Source organism: Cotesia glomerata, linkage group LG8 (assembly GCF_020080835.1).
Source record: "Cotesia glomerata isolate CgM1 linkage group LG8, MPM_Cglom_v2.3, whole genome shotgun sequence".
In the NCBI taxonomy this organism is placed as follows: Eukaryota; Metazoa; Arthropoda; class Insecta; order Hymenoptera; family Braconidae; genus Cotesia; species Cotesia glomerata.
The window spans coordinates 17,108,267-17,127,598 of record NC_058165.1 but is presented as its reverse complement, the minus strand read 5'-3'; the positions used below and the strand labels follow the sequence as shown (position 1 = coordinate 17,127,598).

General features: G+C 27.5%; 1 protein-coding gene across 5 annotated transcripts in view; it reads left to right on the top strand.

Annotated features, from left to right (window-relative positions):
• Positions 1 to 19,332, top strand: part of LOC123270780 (atypical protein kinase C) — a 92,308-nt gene that overhangs the window by 4,668 nt on the left and 68,308 nt on the right. For all 5 annotated transcript variants that reach the window (XM_044736926.1, XM_044736927.1, XM_044736929.1 and 2 more), the window contains exons 3-4: positions 5,727 to 5,805; positions 8,057 to 8,280. In XM_044736926.1, the coding sequence (XP_044592861.1) occupies positions 5,727 to 5,805; positions 8,057 to 8,280 (303 nt within the window). The remainder of the gene's footprint in view (positions 1 to 5,726; positions 5,806 to 8,056; positions 8,281 to 19,332) is intronic.

The window sequence follows — 19,332 nt, the reverse complement described above, 5'->3', positions numbered from 1 at the left end:
AGAAGACTCCTACTAAATTTAAAGTCTATAGGAGCTATAGCTTGGCAATTAAAGATTTTAATTGTTAACACCCAACCCCGCAAACCCCTGTGAGGTAAGCTATCGTAAAATTCTTTCCTATATTATTTCTACATCTCTTACAGAAAATTCCTACCCAATTTGGAGTCTATTGGAGCTATAGTTTGAAAACGGGAATTTTTTATTTTTAACGCCCCCGCAATCCTCTTTGGGGTAGGATATCGTAAAATTCATTCATAAATTATTTTTACATCACGTACAGAAATTTCCTACAAAATTTGGAATCTGCCGAAGCTATAGCTTGAAAATTAAAAAATTCCATTGTTAATACACACCCCCGCGACTCCCCTGTAGGGTGGGATATCGTTAAATTCGTTAACAAATTATTTTTACATTACACGGTGAGAAATTTCTGTAGAAATTTACTATGCATACATAATAAGACTGAACCTTAATGACTCAATTCAAAATATTACCATAAAAATTTAAGAATATCATATTGTACCAATCAATATTTACTAGGGACCATAGTAAATTTGACCATGCAACTGTTACATAAACATACATAAAAAATTTTCGTAAACTGACAGAACAAAAACTGTTAGTGTGCTTAAAACTTTTCATTATAGTTTCATAGTAAAATTTCTGTTGCTCAGTCGACAATAAAAATTTATAAAAAAGTTTCACATTTAGTCACGTGTACTCGGTTTAAATTTAAAATTGTGACTATGAAATTTTCAAATGTCCCATAGTAAACGTATGCGCGTCAGTCGCGACGCGCGCTCTTTCATTTTTTCGTGCTGCTTTGTTTTGTCAACATAAGTCTACAGACGCTATCAGTAGTGGTTAACGGTGTTATGAAAATTGCAATAAACATTAAGTTTTAAATAAATATTAGTTTATAAATCCATCAACACATGAATAGTTAATGAAAATTTGTAAGATTCATAAATAATAAAATATTTAATAATTTACCGTGAAAAATTAAAATGAAAACAAACATTTGATGGTTAACCTGCAACCGACACTTCTAATAATAATAAAAAATAATTTAAAAGTTATATATTGTGTTTATAATTATTCATAATAAAATTAACTGCCAAAATAAATCCTACGTTCATTGTTAAAAATGAAAAAAAAATAAAAAAAACTATATTTTAAAAAAATATTTTTAAAAATTATTGCAAACAAAAAAAATCTTGTTTGGTTTGATATTTTTTTTGATTGCTAAAAACATTTTTTACTCTAAAATTTTTTATTTTTTACAAACGTTTTCTTATTTTTTTTGCTATAGTACATTCGGAAATTTAAATTATTGCATATTTCATTTTACTATGGTACATTTCAATTTCTACCATTTACTATGTCTGATTTCATTTGTTTCGGAAATTACTATGGGCCATTGTAAAATTTTATTCTGAGTCAACAAGGTTCACTAGTAATATGCACCATTGTAATATCTAAAATCCATGCAGAATAAAAAATAATGGAAATTTCTCACCGTGTACTTATAGAAAATTCCTACCAAATTTGGAGTCCGTAGGAGTTATAGCTTGAAAATTAAAAATTTTCATTGTTAATACCCACCCCCGCAACCCTCTGTGGGGTGAAATATCGTAAAGTTCGTTTAAAGATTATTTCTACATCTCTTACAAAAGATTTCTACCAAATTTGGAGTCGATAGGAGCTATAGTTTAAAAACTGGAAATTTTCATTGTTAACGCCCCCGCAACCCCCCTTGTGGGTGGAATTTCGTTAAATCCGTTCTTAGCTGACCTCTACTCGGTGAGAAGAATATTACTAACAAATTTCAAGTCTCTAGGTCTTATGGTTCCAGAGATGTCGTGATGATTGACTATAATACTATATACGTGGAAACCTCTTATATATATGTAGATAAGATATATAAAATATATGAAAATTTGATGTGAGTACTCAAATGGAAGGTCTCGATGAGTGTAATATAGGGGTGAGCTTATATCTTAAAAAATGTCAATAATTCACAAGATACAAGGTTATTTCTTAATTATGTATCTAGAGATAGAGCGTTTTCAAATGCAGCCTAAAAAATTTTTTTTATTAATTCAAATTTAAAGAATTTGTGTTAAAATTTATTTTATTTATTTATTTATTATTTAATTTCAATGCCAAGGCAGTATAGCCAAACGGCAAAAGTATACAAAAAAATTACAATAAAAGTACACGCATGAATAATGAAGATATAAAATTTCAAAATTATAGATATTAAGAAATTTTTTATAGTTATTTTTTACTTTCAATGATTTATAAATCTGACCATTAAAAATTTTAGTAATTATAATTAATTTTTGTTATAAATTTTTCATAAGTAGAAAAAAAAGTTAATTGTTAAAAAAAATGAAAAGGAGTAATGTAAACAGTTTTTTTTTTTCAATTTTTTTATAATTAATTTATAATCACAATAATTAAAAATTTTTAATTCGGGATAAAGGAAATAATAAAAAAATATAAACATTCACTTACTCGTCGAAATCCGGGATCAAAAATCTGAAACAAAATAAAGAGAAAATAAATAATAATATGTATTAAATATACTTTTAAGGTCAAAGCTTTGAAATTTTTCATTCGCTGACAGTAATCCAGAGCGTTAAATTTATTGCCAAGATAAAAATTAAAACGAAATAAAAATTTTTATTTCTGTAAACTCGTGAAAATCTAGTCCACGGACAAAAAAAACAGAGAGGAAGATTCTGCGGATGTTTTTTGTTGTGTGTACGAAAAATATTGGCACGAGATAAACCGACTGCATAAAAAATAAAACAAACCTTAAGTTGGTCGTGAAAAATCGATAAGAAATTAATTTATGTAGCTCTATTTTAAAATAAATAATAATAATAACAACAATAATAATATTGTGTTACGTCCGGTATTTTATTTTTTTAATTTTTTTTTTTTATCATTTTATCTAAAATAATTTTTTGGGTTTTTCATTTTTTTCAAGCCATAAATTAACTCTGGGTCACTTAAACGAAATGGTTAAAGTGCCCTTCAAAATTGTACAGAAATATTCAATGAGTTTTCTAGGCCTGAAAGTAAATACTGTAATACAATTCTAATGACACCGCAGATTAAATCCTTCCGATAGCGGGCTTACAAAAAAGATAAAAGAATGAATATTTAAGAAATAACAAGTGAAATTATTATTATTATATTTGCACACGTGGTCAAATATATTTTAAATTACTACGCACATGTAAAAGTAGAGGGGGCCCAAATGTCATGTTTAGGAAAACGCTAATGAGGGTAAAGGCCCAAGAAAATAATCACCAAAAAATGTTCTCCTTTAATTTGTGATTAAAAAGAAATAGTTTCGAATCAAAAACTTCTATTTTTCTGAGCTTGGTTCAGATAACATTTAATTAATTGGCGCCATTTATTATAAGGTAGTTCTTGGTTTTTCCGATAGGTGGCTACGCCTTCTCGCTTGCAGAAAAATCTTACCAGAGTATATATAAAGATCCAAATTTTCTCCTATATTAAAAGTGGATAATAAATAACTTTTTCATTAAGAATTTTGCTCTTATTTGAAATAACTTTTCCAAAAATACTTTAATCTATATATTAAATATAGTTTTTCTATAAATCACGATGCATGGATGGACTTTGATGAAAAAATATGTGATTAAGAGCGGTTTATAGTTGATTTTCAAACGTGTTTTTCTCATGTATGTGATAAAATTTCGAAAAAAAAACGCTTCGCTCTTCGATAGATAATTGAATTATCTATCGAAGAGCGAAGCGCTTTTTTGGAAAATTTGCATTTATTTATGCATAAAATGCGTTTTAAGATTCCATTTGTTGTACAAGTATGACAGAGATACTTTCGTTTGTCCAATAGAGGGCGAGAGAGAGGAAAAATGTAAACCCTTCTTAAGTTCTCCAAATGTGCACATCGTAGAAAAATGCACTAAGAAAAGTTTATCTTGTAGAGAGCCGTAAAGTTCAAATAAGTGCAAAACACTTTAATTTTAAATAAAATGCAGAGAAGTAAGTAACAAATTCAAAGTAAACAAAATGTAAATTCATTAAACAAATTGAATTTTCAACTGCATAAGAATCAAATAATAATTGACAAATAAATAGTGAAAAAAATAATTAATAACAGTAACCGCGTTTGTCGATGAAATAACCCGTGTAAAAATCATCTGATATCATGATGAGGTTTATTATAAATATCATAATGAATCTTATATTGCATGCCTTAATCGCGAAGCGCGCAGGTATGCTCTACTCTCGCCTAAAAATCGTGATTTCGATTAAAACGTGATTTTCATTATTTAAACGAAAAAAATTATGGATAAAATGCATATTGAAATAAATAATAGTAACTACAGAACACGTTAAAAAAAATTTCTTATCGATTAAATAAGATTTCTCAGAAAAAACTCGTTTTTCTGATGAATTAAATGAATAAGAGCGTGGTATTTACGGGAGCACTGGGCTTGATAACACCACAACTTTGTCAAAAATAACTTTCACGATTTAATTTTTTTTTGTTTTATTCCTGAGGAAGTTTGTCAAAACCCTTGTGAAAATTGCGTGTCAAAATAATTCCGTTTCGATACAGTTAATTTTTTTCGAGTGTCAGTTCGGTGACTTTTTCTGCGATTTCGGCAGCCATATATATTATTTTTCATAAACAGAATTGAAATAACTATAAATAAGCGGAAACTATACATACATGATGGTATAATTATTGACTGTTTTATCATCTGTTGAAATTTTTCTTTAGCTCGACCTACAGAGGGGACAATACTACTCGCGGGAAAATTCAAATAAAAAACGAATAATTTTTGTTATGATCTAAATAATTTATGTATGACATGAGCGCTTAAGGCATGCTCATTTGGATTTTCCAAACTTTTTTGACACAAATATAACATTCATATAAAAGCCATATTAATATACATTTGATAAGTAAAATATTTATGGGAACAAATTTTTTTTTTAACTAGATTATAAAATTTTTATTTTTCTTGTTGGAGAAAGAAAATTTTTAGTAATTTGATTAAGAAATCAGTATGATATTAATATGAATTCATAATAAAGTGATGGTCATATCTGCAGAAAATCATAATGATATCATAGTGATATTGTTAGCCTTTTTAAATCGTGATATAAAATTATTGAATCATATCTATATGCAGGAAATAATGCAAATTAATTCAATTAGAGAAATTTTTAGGAGCATTAAAATTGTTTTCAAAATTTTTGAGTTAAAAATTTTTTTTAAACCAAGATAGTGTTTTTCTAAATATTCTTCTAAGTTAAGAAAATCAAGAAAAAAAGTAACGTAGTTCAACAGTATAGTGCATGATAAAAATACTGTTTTTCTCAATTATTATACTTTTCTTCAGATTAACAGAAAAAATAAAAATTTTACTAATTTACTTAGAAAAAATCCGTTATTATCTATCTTTTGTAATTTTCCAATGAAAATTTTGAATGTTAATTTACTATTTGATGAAAATTTTTAATTAAATTAATTAAAATTTTCAGTATTAAATTGAAAAAAAAACCTAAACTAATGAATTTAATTGCATTATTTTTCATGTTAATAATTAATAATACTTTTAAAATATTTTTGTGAATAATAATAATAATAATTATTGTTATTATTATTATAATATAAACATTATAATAATGATTATTTGAATTTTTTTTTACAGGAAGACGAAAACTCTGGAAAAAAATGTCAGGTCAAACGGATGTCAACGACGAAATACGAGTAAAAATCGTATACAATGGGTAAGTAATAATCATAATAAATAATAAATAACAATAATAATAATAATGGGTATGTATTATAATTGGAATGATAAGTCATTAAAATATCACGGTACTTGAACGTTTAAAATTCCCAGTTTATACATTAAACTCGAGATATTTATAATAAAACTCAGCATCTAAATAATTCAATTGTCGTATTACGTTTATAGCCAATTTTATTTTTATTTTATCAAAATCTTATTTCATAAATTATTTATTATCTGTCAATGAATATTTATTAAGTCATTCAGCGTTAAAAAAATTACTTATTAACAGTTAATTAAGCTTATTGAATATTAATTAATTCTTCTATTAAAATTTTTTAGTTAAATTAAGTATCAAGATTTTAGAAATCTAACTACGAAAACTGTAGCCATCTATCGATAATTTTGTAACTAACTTTTTATCCAATATATTTATTTTAGATTATTAAATATATTTACTAACAAAAAATTTTCGTTAAGTGAATATTTATAATATAATGTGAAAGGAATTATTATAATATAACAATTTTGAATTTATAACAATATCGTGCAAAATAATAATGAATTAATGATAACTAGCAATCTTGCAGTCACTATGTGACTGCCGGGACTTGTGAACTATAAATAAATAAAATTTTGCTGTACGAAGTAATGACTTTTGTTAAATTGTACTGTACTTTCTTAAATATTGACTTTTTTAAAGATATAAGCTCCTCCCAATGTTACAATCATCAAGAGCTTTCATTTGAATACCCACATGCATTTTTGATATATTTCTCATACATACATATATATGATATATATGATATATATATATATATATATATAAGTATATGAAAAATTGATGTGGGTACTTAAATGAAAGATCTTGATGAGTGTATCATCAAGATGAGCTTATATCTTAAAAAAATGTCATAGTTCTCAAGATACAAGATCATTTCTTAATTATGTTAATTTGCACTATACTTTTTTAACCATTGACGTTTCTAAAGATATAAGCTCATCCTGATGTTACACTCATCAAGGGCTTTCATTTGAGTACCCACATGCATTTTGATATATTTTTCATATATACATATATATGATTTATATAAATATATGAAAAATTGATGTGGGTACTCAAATGAAAGGTCTCAATGAGTGTAATTTCGGAATGAGCTTATATCTTTAAAAATGTCAATAGTTCTCAAGATACAAGATCATTTCTTAATTATGTTAAATTGCACTATACTTTTTAAACTATCGACCTTTTTAAAAATATAAGCTCATCCCGATGTTACACTCACCAAGAGCTTTCATTTGAGTACCCACATGCATTTTGATATATTTTTCATATATACATATATATAATATATATAAATATATAAAAAATTGATGTGGGTACTTAAATGAAAGGTTTCAATGAGTATAATGTCGGGGTGAACTTATATCTTTAAAAATGTTAATAGTTCTCAAGATACAAGATCATTTCTTAATTATGTTAAATTGCACTATACTTTTTAAACTATCGACCTTTTTAAAAATATAAGCTCATCCCGATGTTACACTCACCAAGAGCTTTCATTTGAGTACCCACATGCATTTTGATATATTTTTCATATATACATATATATAATATATATAAATATATAAAAAATTGATGTGGGTACTTAAATGAAAGGTCTCGATGAGTGTAACATCGTGATGAGCTTTTATCTTTAAAAATGTCAATGGTTCTCAAGAAACAAGGTCATTTCATAATTATTGACATTTTTCAAGATATAAGCTCATCCCGATGTTACAATCATCGAGACCTTTCATCTGAATACCCACATGGCATTTTTTATATATTTTATATATATGGCATTTGTGAAATATATTTAATATATAAAATATATGAAAAATTGATGTGGGTACTCAAATGAAAGGTCTCGATGAGTGTAATATCAGGGTGAGCTTATATCTTTAAAAATGTCAATAGTTCACGAGATACAAGGTCATTTCTTAATTATGTGTCTAGAGATAGATAATTTTCTAATGCAGCCTAAATATTTATCATTATAAATTGACTATTGGTGAGAATGATATGAAACCTTGAAAAGGCACAAGTCAAGGCCAAGACTTTTCCAACGATACCAAATTTAACCATAAAAACCCATTTTATCATATAAATACACTGGCCACATAATTTCGCTTATTCTCTTAATAATATAGATAACTAACTATTAGAAATAAAAAGGACTTAATTCATTGTTTATCATTAACAGAGAGGTACAAATCACCTACATTACCGCGGGGATGACCGTGGACACACTTCGAGAGGAAATGAGAACAATATGTGGGTTCAGTTCATCGGGCAATGGAGCAGATCAATTTACAATGAAGTGGGTCGATGACGAGGGCGATCCTTGTCGGATTGCATCTCAACAGGAGTTAGACGAAGCGCTGAGACTGTACGAGCTCGAAAAGGACACGGAGATAACGATACATGGTCAGTCTTGCCTCTTTTTATTTTTATTCTTAAGTAAACTAAGACTAGCGTTGTTTAAAAACATACCACGTAAGACCAATACTGAAACTGGAGGAGCGCAACTATTACCTAAATTTAAACCAATGAATCCACCCGAAAATCCACTTAATCACGTACTGCTGCATAAGCAGTATAACAAAATTTCAAGACACGATCAAGGTCTCGACTGTTTTCAAAATTGCAATTCCTAAAAGGTTTCTTTATTTTTAACTCGACTTTCCGCATTACTCTCTTTGCTTACTCTGCGGATATTATCCCTGTTTTTTATTTTAGATTATACTATTAATTATTATTATTATTTATTATGAAATTTTATTGAAAGAGCAGATAAAGGGTGGAATAAAATAAAATGATATAAAAAATAGTGATGACTAGACAGAGAATCAATGAATAAGTCTCAACAATAAAGTCGCTCGCGCGAATGCTTTCATTCCCCGGTTGTTCTTCTTGAATGCATTTGTTCTATTTGTCTTTTACTTCATACCTTAGCTTTTACTTTTTTCCACTACCCACTATCTTTGTACTTTGCTCCTGTTCTCATTTTTTTAATTTTTTTCCTAACGAACCGTTAGTTTTCCTTGGAGAAAAAATAACTCTTAAATGAAAGTATCTGTCTGTTACATTTATCGTTCCAAGCTTTAAATTCTTTTCACCCCCATTTATCTTTCCTTCGTACATTAATTTTTTTATTTATATTACTTTATTTATAAGCTTCTAAGAGTTTTGAAATATTGATAAAAATAATGATAAATAATTGAAATACATTTTTTAAATAATGTCTCTGTCATTTACATTTTTTAACACGGTTGCAATTTAAATTTTAATTCCGGCGAAATAATAAGAGAGAAGGAAATTGATAAGGACTTTTTTTTATAGAAAATTAAATTTTCTATAAAAAATATTTTTTGATATTTTTTTTATCTGCAATATTATACTTAAAATTAAAATTCTGACTGATTGATAAGCGATAGCGAAAAATTGACAAGAATCTTTCTTAAAGACAATTTAATGTACACAGAAAAAAAGGTTTACGAGCCAAGAAAATATTTTTCTTCCTACTTAATTTCTTGAGCGAAAAAAAAATTTTTTTTTGACAAGAAATTTCACTTATTCCAATAAAATTAATTCTCTTGCTGTAAGAAATACGTATCTTGATCCAAGAAAATTTATTTAAGTTAAGAAAATCTTGTTTTTTTGAGAAAATTCAGCCTCTTGCTCCAAAAAATTTAGTTCTTGATAGAAGTAAATTTTCTTGTCTTGAGAAAATTTCTCTCTTGCTCCAAAAAATTAAATATAAAGATAGAAGTAAATTTTCATTAATATTTTTATTGATTAACATGCCAAATGAGAAGATCAAATAATATTGAATCATTTTTTTTTTCATTCAATATGTATAATTGCACGCTAAAATAATATAAAATGAGTATCAAATATTCAAGAGAAAAATTTTCTCAAGGTGAAAAAATTTTTTTCTCAGCTGAAGTAGGTAGTTCTGCTTCCCTAAAGTATCTAAAAATCTTGATCGAATATAAAAATTTATTGTATCAAGTATTTATGATAAATTGAATTAATAAAAAATGGCTTCCACCAAGAATAGAATTTCGAGAAAAATTTTTACTTCAGCCAACACAATTTCGGTCTTTCTTCAGGCACCCGAAAATTTTCTTGAGCCAAGAATTTTGTTCTTCAGTCAAGAAATTTTTCTTTCTGTATATATAAACAAAATAGGGTTCCTTTGACCAAAGTTGACTTCAAAACTACTGAAGCTATCGGGATGGGACTGTTACCATTCGACGCATAATTTTTCTTAGATGGTTATCGGCTACTTATTTTTTGGATTTTATCAACCCTTTCTCATTTTTTTTACGATTTACTTTTATATACATTTTTCCCGCTAATAAAAATAAAAGACTCTCATATTTCAATCATTTGTTTTTAATTCGATTTTCTTTTGTTTTTATTACATAATCTTAATATTTGATTGATTTAAGGTATTACCCTCGCCAGAGTCGTTTTCTTAGGATTTTTTTTAAACTTTGGCAGATTAATGTTCATATAATTCTGCGTCGATTGGTGCAATTTGAGAATTTTTGACCATCTAGTTTCCGAGATATTTAATTTCAAAGTTTGAGTTTTGAACGCTCTTATACATTACGGTATACGGGATATCGAAAAATTTACCTACAAACATTTTTATATCTTAGAAACTTTTCTTAGGATCTTTTTAAAAACTAGAGTAACGTTAACTAACAACTTAACAATTGAAAAAAAAATTCATTGATAATAACCACACAGTTTCAGAGATATTTATTAATAAGTAATGAAAAATTTACCAGACTTTAGCCGAGGAGGGGATACGTTAATAAAGCTGTGGCAACAGCGCAAGTTTTGTGAGCCGCGAAAGAAGTATGAGACGCGCATGCACTGACAAATTTGAAAAGTTTAATTTACGTTAGGTGTAATATTATAGGTATTAATTTTATTTATTTAAAAAAATAACAATGATTATTTTATGAAAATAAGTATTTTTCTATATTTATAAAAATTCAAAAGTTATCAATTTTAATATAATAATATTTATTAATCTTTCATAAGTTATAAAAATAATAGTCAGATGAAAAAATAAAAAAATACTAAAATTTAAAATCAGTTAATATATCAACATAAAAAATTAGTTACTGATTTTTCTGAAAAAGAAAACATTATTGTCAATTATTTTTTTCTAGTTGTTATTTGCATAGTTATTTTCATATTTGCTAGAGATTTCTGTCGTTTTTCAAGGACTTTTTTTATGAATCGTCCTTTATAAGTCAATTTTTCAGACATTGTAATTATATTTTTGAATAAATGTATGTAAATAAATAAATAAACGCATGTGTCAAAACAGAGGTTAGTCTACAGTTAGTCCAAAACACTCCAGTATAACTACTATAAAATGTCTCAACGCTCACGCAGTGTTGCCAGACTTTTCAAACGATCAGTTTCTCGTTCGTGATTGGCTGAAATAAGTACATAAGCAGCAAAAGTTTTAGGCTTGTCAATAATGACTATCCAGTATGTGTACCATACACTCTAGCATAAACTTTTGACGACGGAAGTCGCGAGGGTGATACCTTAACGTCATTTAAAAAAAGTTTAAGAAACAAGCTAATTAAGTCTGGTGAACTAAGAGTTGAAAATTTATATTTATATGCTGATCGTGTGTTTGGTTATGATAATTGGTTCCATGAAATAAAATAGTTAGATTTATATGAAATCTATTAAAAATGTTGTTGTTTATAAACTAGGACTTTTTGAAACATGAAATTTAGGCCATGTCTATTGAGTTTCAATAACATTTACTAAAAATTTCCTGACAACAAACGTCTCTTGGCAGCGGGAAAAAAGTCATTGTAAGATTTCCAAATCTTAACATTACATGTAGTAATTCAGTCAACGGACTAACAATTTTACATACATGTTATTTTTGCTGATTTCATAACTTATAAATTGTTCTTATTGCAGAATCGCGGGAATGTAACAGATTAAAATGAATGCATTTTCCAAACACTAGATATGTGAAAAATAAATTTGGCTACTTATTTAAATAGAATTCGTAAAAATATGTTAAATTTATTTTCTATAAAAAATTGATGTCACTGAGAAAATTTTAAATAACAGAAAAATTGTTCTTACTTGAAGTTAGACAGATTTCAACTGTACTTATGAGACTTGCAATGATTTTAACTAGAATTTTCAATGCTCATTTGGAATCTGTGCAAATCAAAACAATACTTCAATTAAATTTCAAGTCTACACGGAGAAAAAAGTATTGCTATTATAGAGATCCAGTGGAGCCGTTCAAAAGTTATAAGAAGTTTACACACACACACACACACACACACACACACACACATATATCGCCACATATCCAGGCCAAACAACTATGCCTAGAATCCGTAAAAAGGATTCCCCCCCCCCCTTAAAACAAAAAAAAAACACACACACACACACATACATACATACATGCATACATACATGCATACACCCGCACGGACACCATCGCGGGAATAGTCAGGGAAGCTTCCTGTGACCTTAAAACGTCGAGATCTGATGAAAACTCAATTTTCGCAAAACGGGGTGAAAAAAATAACTTCCCGAATTTTGAAAATATTCGATTTTCTTAGCGGGAAGTTAAAAATAATCTGCAATAACATATAATTAACATTTAATCAAAAACAACTAATAATCATCTATAAACCGTAGCAATATAGACATTCGATATCCGAATCTATGTGGATCGTGATAATCACGATCCATTAGATTGGACATATGCGCATCTAAAGTATAGTCATACGTGGATCGTGATCATCACTATACTGTATCGTGATAATAGCAACAATTTTTTCTCCGTGTAGATCTAAAAATGCAATTATATAAAGCGCTCAGAGAAGCGGGCGAGTAACAGCTAGTTTTATAAAAAAATATTTCTAATGATTTTTTTGTATCTTTAATATTAAACTCAGAATATTGAATTTAAACTAATCAAAATAAGTTGTACAATTAAATGTTCTTAACATAAAATTTTAAATGAAAATTATAATTATTAATAATTGTATTTTAAAAAAGCTTCAGTAATAATAATAAAAAATATGATTGAATAGACGCAATTGCATCAAGGTCGCGTCAATATTTAAAATGAAAGAGTGAATTGATGTTATGTATTATACATTCCATCGATAAAAGAGTAATATAATATAATATAACGTATGATGATAATAAAAAATGGATGTCAGATAACAAGAGAGCCAGAGTAAGAGTTTTAAGTTGTAATTTGCTTAATGACAGACATAACAAGATTGAAAGAGAATCTCTTCTCTGCAGTTCTACATTGTGAGCTCTGAGTTATCTGAGAATATTTAAACGAGTCGTGTCGCATTGTGACTTTACTTTATAGTTAAGTATTTCAATCCGATGCTATTTTGGAATGTAATCTCGTTCTCGTTCGTATTCGACTACAACTTCACTTTTGAATAAACTTATATTCCTCTAGTCGCTCGAGATTTGAATAAATAAACCGGATTTTATAACGTTTAATCAAAAATTTGACGGTTTAATCAATACTTCTTTTTCTTGTGTATTTTTAAGTCAGAATTGTGGCTCAAGTATTGAAGATACGGCAAAATGATACCATACATTTTATATAAGAAATTTCATCCTCTATAAAAAAGGTTTTTATTAAATTAACCATATCTCTTATTATTTACCCAGGATTTAATTCCGAACTTCCAATAAAAAAGTGCTTAATTAATTTACATCCTTAAAAAAATAATTCAAATTCTGGATTAAATATTAGATACGAAAAATTTATAAGAAACCTTTTTTATAGGGAATTTAACTCTATTAAAAAGTCTTTATCAATTTTCCTGTATCTTTTATCATTTAGCCATAATTTAAATTTGAAATTCGATTTTAAGAGTTTTTGATTAGATAACCTACACAGAAAGAAAAATTTCTTGACTGAAGAACAAAATTCTTGGCTCAAGAAAATTTTCGGGTGCCTGAAGGAAGACCGAAATTGTGTTGGCCGAAGTAAAAATTTTTCTCGAAATTCTATTCTTGGTGAAAGTAATTTTTTCTTGATTCAAATTATCATAAATACTTGATACAATAAATTTTTAAATTTGATCAAGATTTTTAGATACTTTAGAGAAGCAGCGCTACCTACTTCAGCTGAGAAAAAAATTTTCTCACCTTGAGAAAATTTTTTTCTTGAATATTTGATACCCATTTTATATTATTTTAGTGTGCAATTATACATATTGAATGAAAAAAATGATTCAATATTATTTGATCTTCTCATTTGGCATGTTAATCAATAAAAATATTAATGAAAAGTTACTTCTATCTTTATATTTAATTTTTTGGAGCAAGAGAGAAATTTTCTCTAGACAAGAAAATTTATTTCTATCAAGAACTAAATTTTTTGGAGCAAGAGGCTGAGTTTTCTTAAAAAAAAGATTTTCTTGACTTAAATTTTCTTGGATCAAGATACGTATTTCTCAAAGCAAGAGAATTAATTTAGTTGAAATAAGTGAAATTTCTTGTGTCAAATGAAAATTTTTTTTGCTCAAGAAAATAATTACTCTGAAAGAAAAATTTCTTGACTGGAGATCAAAATTCTTGGCTGAAAAAAATTTTCGGATGCCTGAAGGAAGACCGAAGTTGTGTTGGCCGAACTTAAAATTTTTCTTGAAATTCTATTCTTGGTGGAAGTAATTTTTTCTTAATTTAAATTATCATAAATACTTGATACAATAAATTTTTATATTTGATCAAGATTTTTAGATACTTTAGGGAAGCAGCGCTACTTACTTCAGCGATGAAAAAAATTTTCTCACCTTGAGAAAATTTTTTTCTTGATTATTTGATACCCATTTTATATTATTTTAGCGTGCAATTATACATATTGAATGAAAAAAATGATTCAATATTATTTGATCTTCTCATTTGGCATGTTAATCAATAAAAATATTAATGAAAAGTTACTTCTTTCTTTATATTTAATTTTTTGGAGCAAGAGAGAAATTTTCTCAAGACAAGAAAATTTACTTCTATCAAGAACTAAATTTTTTGGAGCAAGAGGCTGAATCTTCTCGAAACAACAAGATTTTCTTGACTTAAATAAATTTTCTTGGATCAAGATACGTATTTCTTAAAGCAAGAGAATTAATTTTGTTGGAATAAGTGAAATTTTTTGTGTCAAAAAAAAGTTTTCTTTTCGCTCAAGAAAATAATTAGGAAGAAAAATATTTTCTTGGCTTAAGTGAACCTTTTTTTCTGTGTACTTGGAATATTTAAAAAATAAAAAATTTGGGTCAAATATTCAAGATAAAAAAATACCAAAAAATCTTTTTTGTAGAAAATTAAATTCGCTATCAAGAAGGTTCTAATTGATTTTCCAGAATAAATTTCTCACCGTTCATTCAGAATATCAATTCAAACTCAAACTGGCAAAATTTTTTACATCAAATTCTACAAAATAATTCCAAATAAATTTTTCTATGAAGAAAAAATTAATTTTCCTAGCAATAAAACCTCTAATGTACTATCTTGGTATTCTCAGGCAATCAATATATTTATTTCCACGAGAACAGAAGGATAAATTAATAATAAATGATTGAAGTAGGCCAATTAATCAAATTCTTTAGAAATATTGAGAGTGGCATGACAATGGGCATATATATTTTGTGTGTCAACACTCGGTTGTGGAATATGATGGCCATGATGGTGATGATGATGATTATGATGATTATTACCATCACCATCATCATGATCATCATTAGGACCACGAAGAGGAACAAAACTAGGCGATTCATTGAAGGTGTAAAATAGCGTAGAATAATAGTTTATGGTAGCGGCATGTGCCACGCCTAGAAGCTCAACTCGTACGGCGCCAAGGGAGGCATCGATATAGCCCGGCTGTGTCATCTCCCCTCCTCTCCTCTCTTCTCTTTCATCTTCTATCCTCGATCCACTTTTCCGTTCCATTCTGTTCCATCATCCCTCCTATTCTATCCCTCTTGGCTTACATCTGCTCCAGGGTTACTGTTAGTGGGTTGCCAAACTTGTACTATATCCTGCATGGATTGTAGGAGGTGTTTGAATGTCAGACTACACGCCAGAACAAAAAAAACTACTGCAAAACATAATATGGATGATGCCGTAAACAAAAACAAAAACACCCGTATTTATCATATCATACTCGATCTCATTCAGATCAGGCCAGTTGACCTCGTTTATGATCATTTATGATTGTTTATGATCAATTTAGCCTTTATTATTTAAGATATAAATTATTTTCCTCTTTGGAAAATAATTTTAGTATGATTTTTATTTTGTAAAAATTTGGTACTGGAGCGATTTGACTTTGAATTTGTATTCTGGCTAAACGGTGAGAAATACAAGATAATCGATGAGGACCTTTTTAATAAAAAAAATTAAATTTTCTACGAAAAAGGTTTCTTATGATTTTTAATATTTAATCTAAAATTTTGATTTTTTATTTTTTAAAAACAAGATCCAATTGAAAACTCTTAAAATTGCATTTTAAACCTAAATTCTGTCGAAATGATAAGAGATCAGAAAAAAGTGATGATGTTTATTAATAGAAAATCAAATTTTCTATAAGAAGGTTCATCATTTTTTGGTATTTTCAATATTTACTCCAAGATTTTGATTTCAAATTTTCTTATTATGTATTTTAATCAAAAACTCTTACAATTGTGTATCAAACTGAAATTTTGACTAAATGATAAGAGATAAGAAAAAAATTCTATTCGGCTTCACCCGAAAAGGAAGGTAGATTTCATGTGATATAAGATTTTCTTTATTTTTAAATTTAATTTAAATTTATCTTACAAATGTTAATGTAATTTTTTAATTTTCAATCCGCTATAATTTTTGAATGAGTGAACCGATTATCACGCAGCTGACAACAGTTGATGTAATTTGTTTAGATCTGTAATGAAATTGATCAGATGAAAAATTTCGGAGTTAGTTTGAAAAAAAAAATGCTTTTTTCGATTTTTTTCGTCAACGATAACTCACGAGCAAATCAACCGATTTTTACCGATCTGGCGGCGATCAACGTGGTTTTTTGATGTTAAGAGCTGATTAGTTTTTTGAATCGATCGGTAAAGCCGTTTAAAAGTTAGTCTAAAAAAACCACATTTGAAAAAAAGTTTTCATTATTTTAAAATTTATGAATGGCCTATAAAATTAATAAAAATCATTATAAAGTATAAGTGTTATAGAGCACATTAACGGTAATATAATTAGCTTCAATCCTAAGTTTTCAGAAATGAGCTTTTTTTTGTCAGTCAAAAGTTATTTACGGTTAAAGTTACAAAACTTGAAATTTACAAAATTTTGAAAATTTTAAATGGCCACCATTTCTAAACTAATTGACCGATTTTGCTCATCTTTGAACTCGATCTACACGGAGAAAAAAGTATTGCTATTGTAGCGATCCAGTGGATCGTGAACGTAATATTGTGATTAGCTCAAAACAGTATTGTCATTTTCACAATATTATAATCTGATATACTCAATACTTCGGATTCTTATATTCACTTGCCGTGGTATGTGAATATCCGAACAAAAACAGTTTCACTGTAAAAAAATCGCGCCAAGTCCACGTTCATAAGACTATTAAGAAAAAAAAAATTTGTTTTTTTCTTTACAAAAAGATATAAAATAAAAAAATCCAAGTAACCGATATGATTGTTTATGATTTTCGGAAGTTAAAAAAAATTTTGTTATAAATTTAAAAATTAAGAAAAAAATTTTGGAACGTATTTAGTGTGCTCGGTTGCAAAATATTTTACTTTTAATGAAATTCGTAAAATCTATTTACCAGGACTTTAAAAAATTGAAATACACAATGACGCACACCAAGTACGTTCCAAAATTTTTTTCACAATTTTTAAATTTATAACAAAATTTTTTTTTAATTTCCGAAAATCAAATACAATCATATCGGTTACTTGAAATTTTTTATTTTATATCTTTTTGTAAAGAAATAAGAAAATTTTTTTTCTTAATAGTCTTATGAACGTGGACTTGGCGCGATTTTTTTTACAGTGAAACTGTTTTTGTTTGGATTTTAGTATTTTTTGTAATCATAATAAAAATTTACAATTGATACCAACTTAAATCTCGCGTTGGCTGCATTTTTATCTAATGAAGGATTACTATGCATTCTCGAATTATTTAGCCTGTGGCAGATCACTTTGCCCATCGAAAAAAGTCAGGATCGAAATTTTTGCGTTGCTATAGTTTGTGCCGATTAAATTTAATAATTTAAAGTAGGTTAATTGTTACAAGTAAATATAATTAATTAATAACAGTCAAATAAAGTGTGAATTACTGTTATAACCCACAATTTAGGAAAAAAAAGGAACGTAGAATTAAATAAAAATTTGCCACCTAAAAATACCGTTCTGCTTCCCGTAAACACAGTCGGTAGTCTGGCGCCCCGTTTACACAACATTTTAACGGAACTTGGCGCCAGATTTTACCGAATCTGTGGAAATCCGAACAAAAACAGTTTCACTGTAAAAAAAATCGCGCCAAGTCCACGTTCATAAGACTATTAAGAAAAAAAAATTTTTTTTCTTTACAAAAAGATATAAAATAGAAAAATTAAAAATCCAAGTAACCGATATGATTGTTTGTGATTTTCGGAAATTGAAAAAAATTTTGTTGTAAATTTAAACATTAAGAAATAAATTTTGGAACGTATTTAGTGAGATGAACTAAAAATCAAGCACAACATAGAAAATATAATTTTTTTTTAATTTAATAATTTTATTTAATCAACTGCCAGGCGTGGGTTCGAATCCCAAGCTGGTCTTAGAAACCAGCTTGGTTGGAATTTGACCTTGCCGCGTAGGTTAAGATTTTTTCAAACCAAAAAGACCCCAACGTACCACTCCCAACACTTAAAGTCGGCGATATGACTAATTAAAGAAAAAAAAAAAAATTATGAGCGACCTTTCAAAATTTAAATTTTGAACTGAAACTTTCAGAAACTTATTTTTTTTTTAGTCTATAAAATTATACCGTAACGAGAAAAAAAATTAAAAAAAAAAAAAAATTCGATTTTTGACGATTTTTGAAATTTTAAAAAATTTGGAGTGACCTCTTAAAATTTTTTTTTTAAGCTGTCCTTTGGTGAGGGCTCTTAAAACATCAAATACTCACATTTTTTCACTCGAGACTCAAAAAATAAAAATAGTCGGTTTTTTTGCGCCACCCTAATGAGGAGTAATGCAATAGTTGATTTCTAAAGAAATCTACCTTAAAAGTGATAAGGTCCTTTTTGATAGAGGATCAAATTTTCTATAAAAAAAGTCCCTTATTGGGTATCTTCAATATTTGCTTGAAAATTTTGATTAAAAATTTTTTAAGTATTTATTTTAATCAAAAATTTACAATTGCATTTTAAACTTAAATTCTGGCTAAATAATA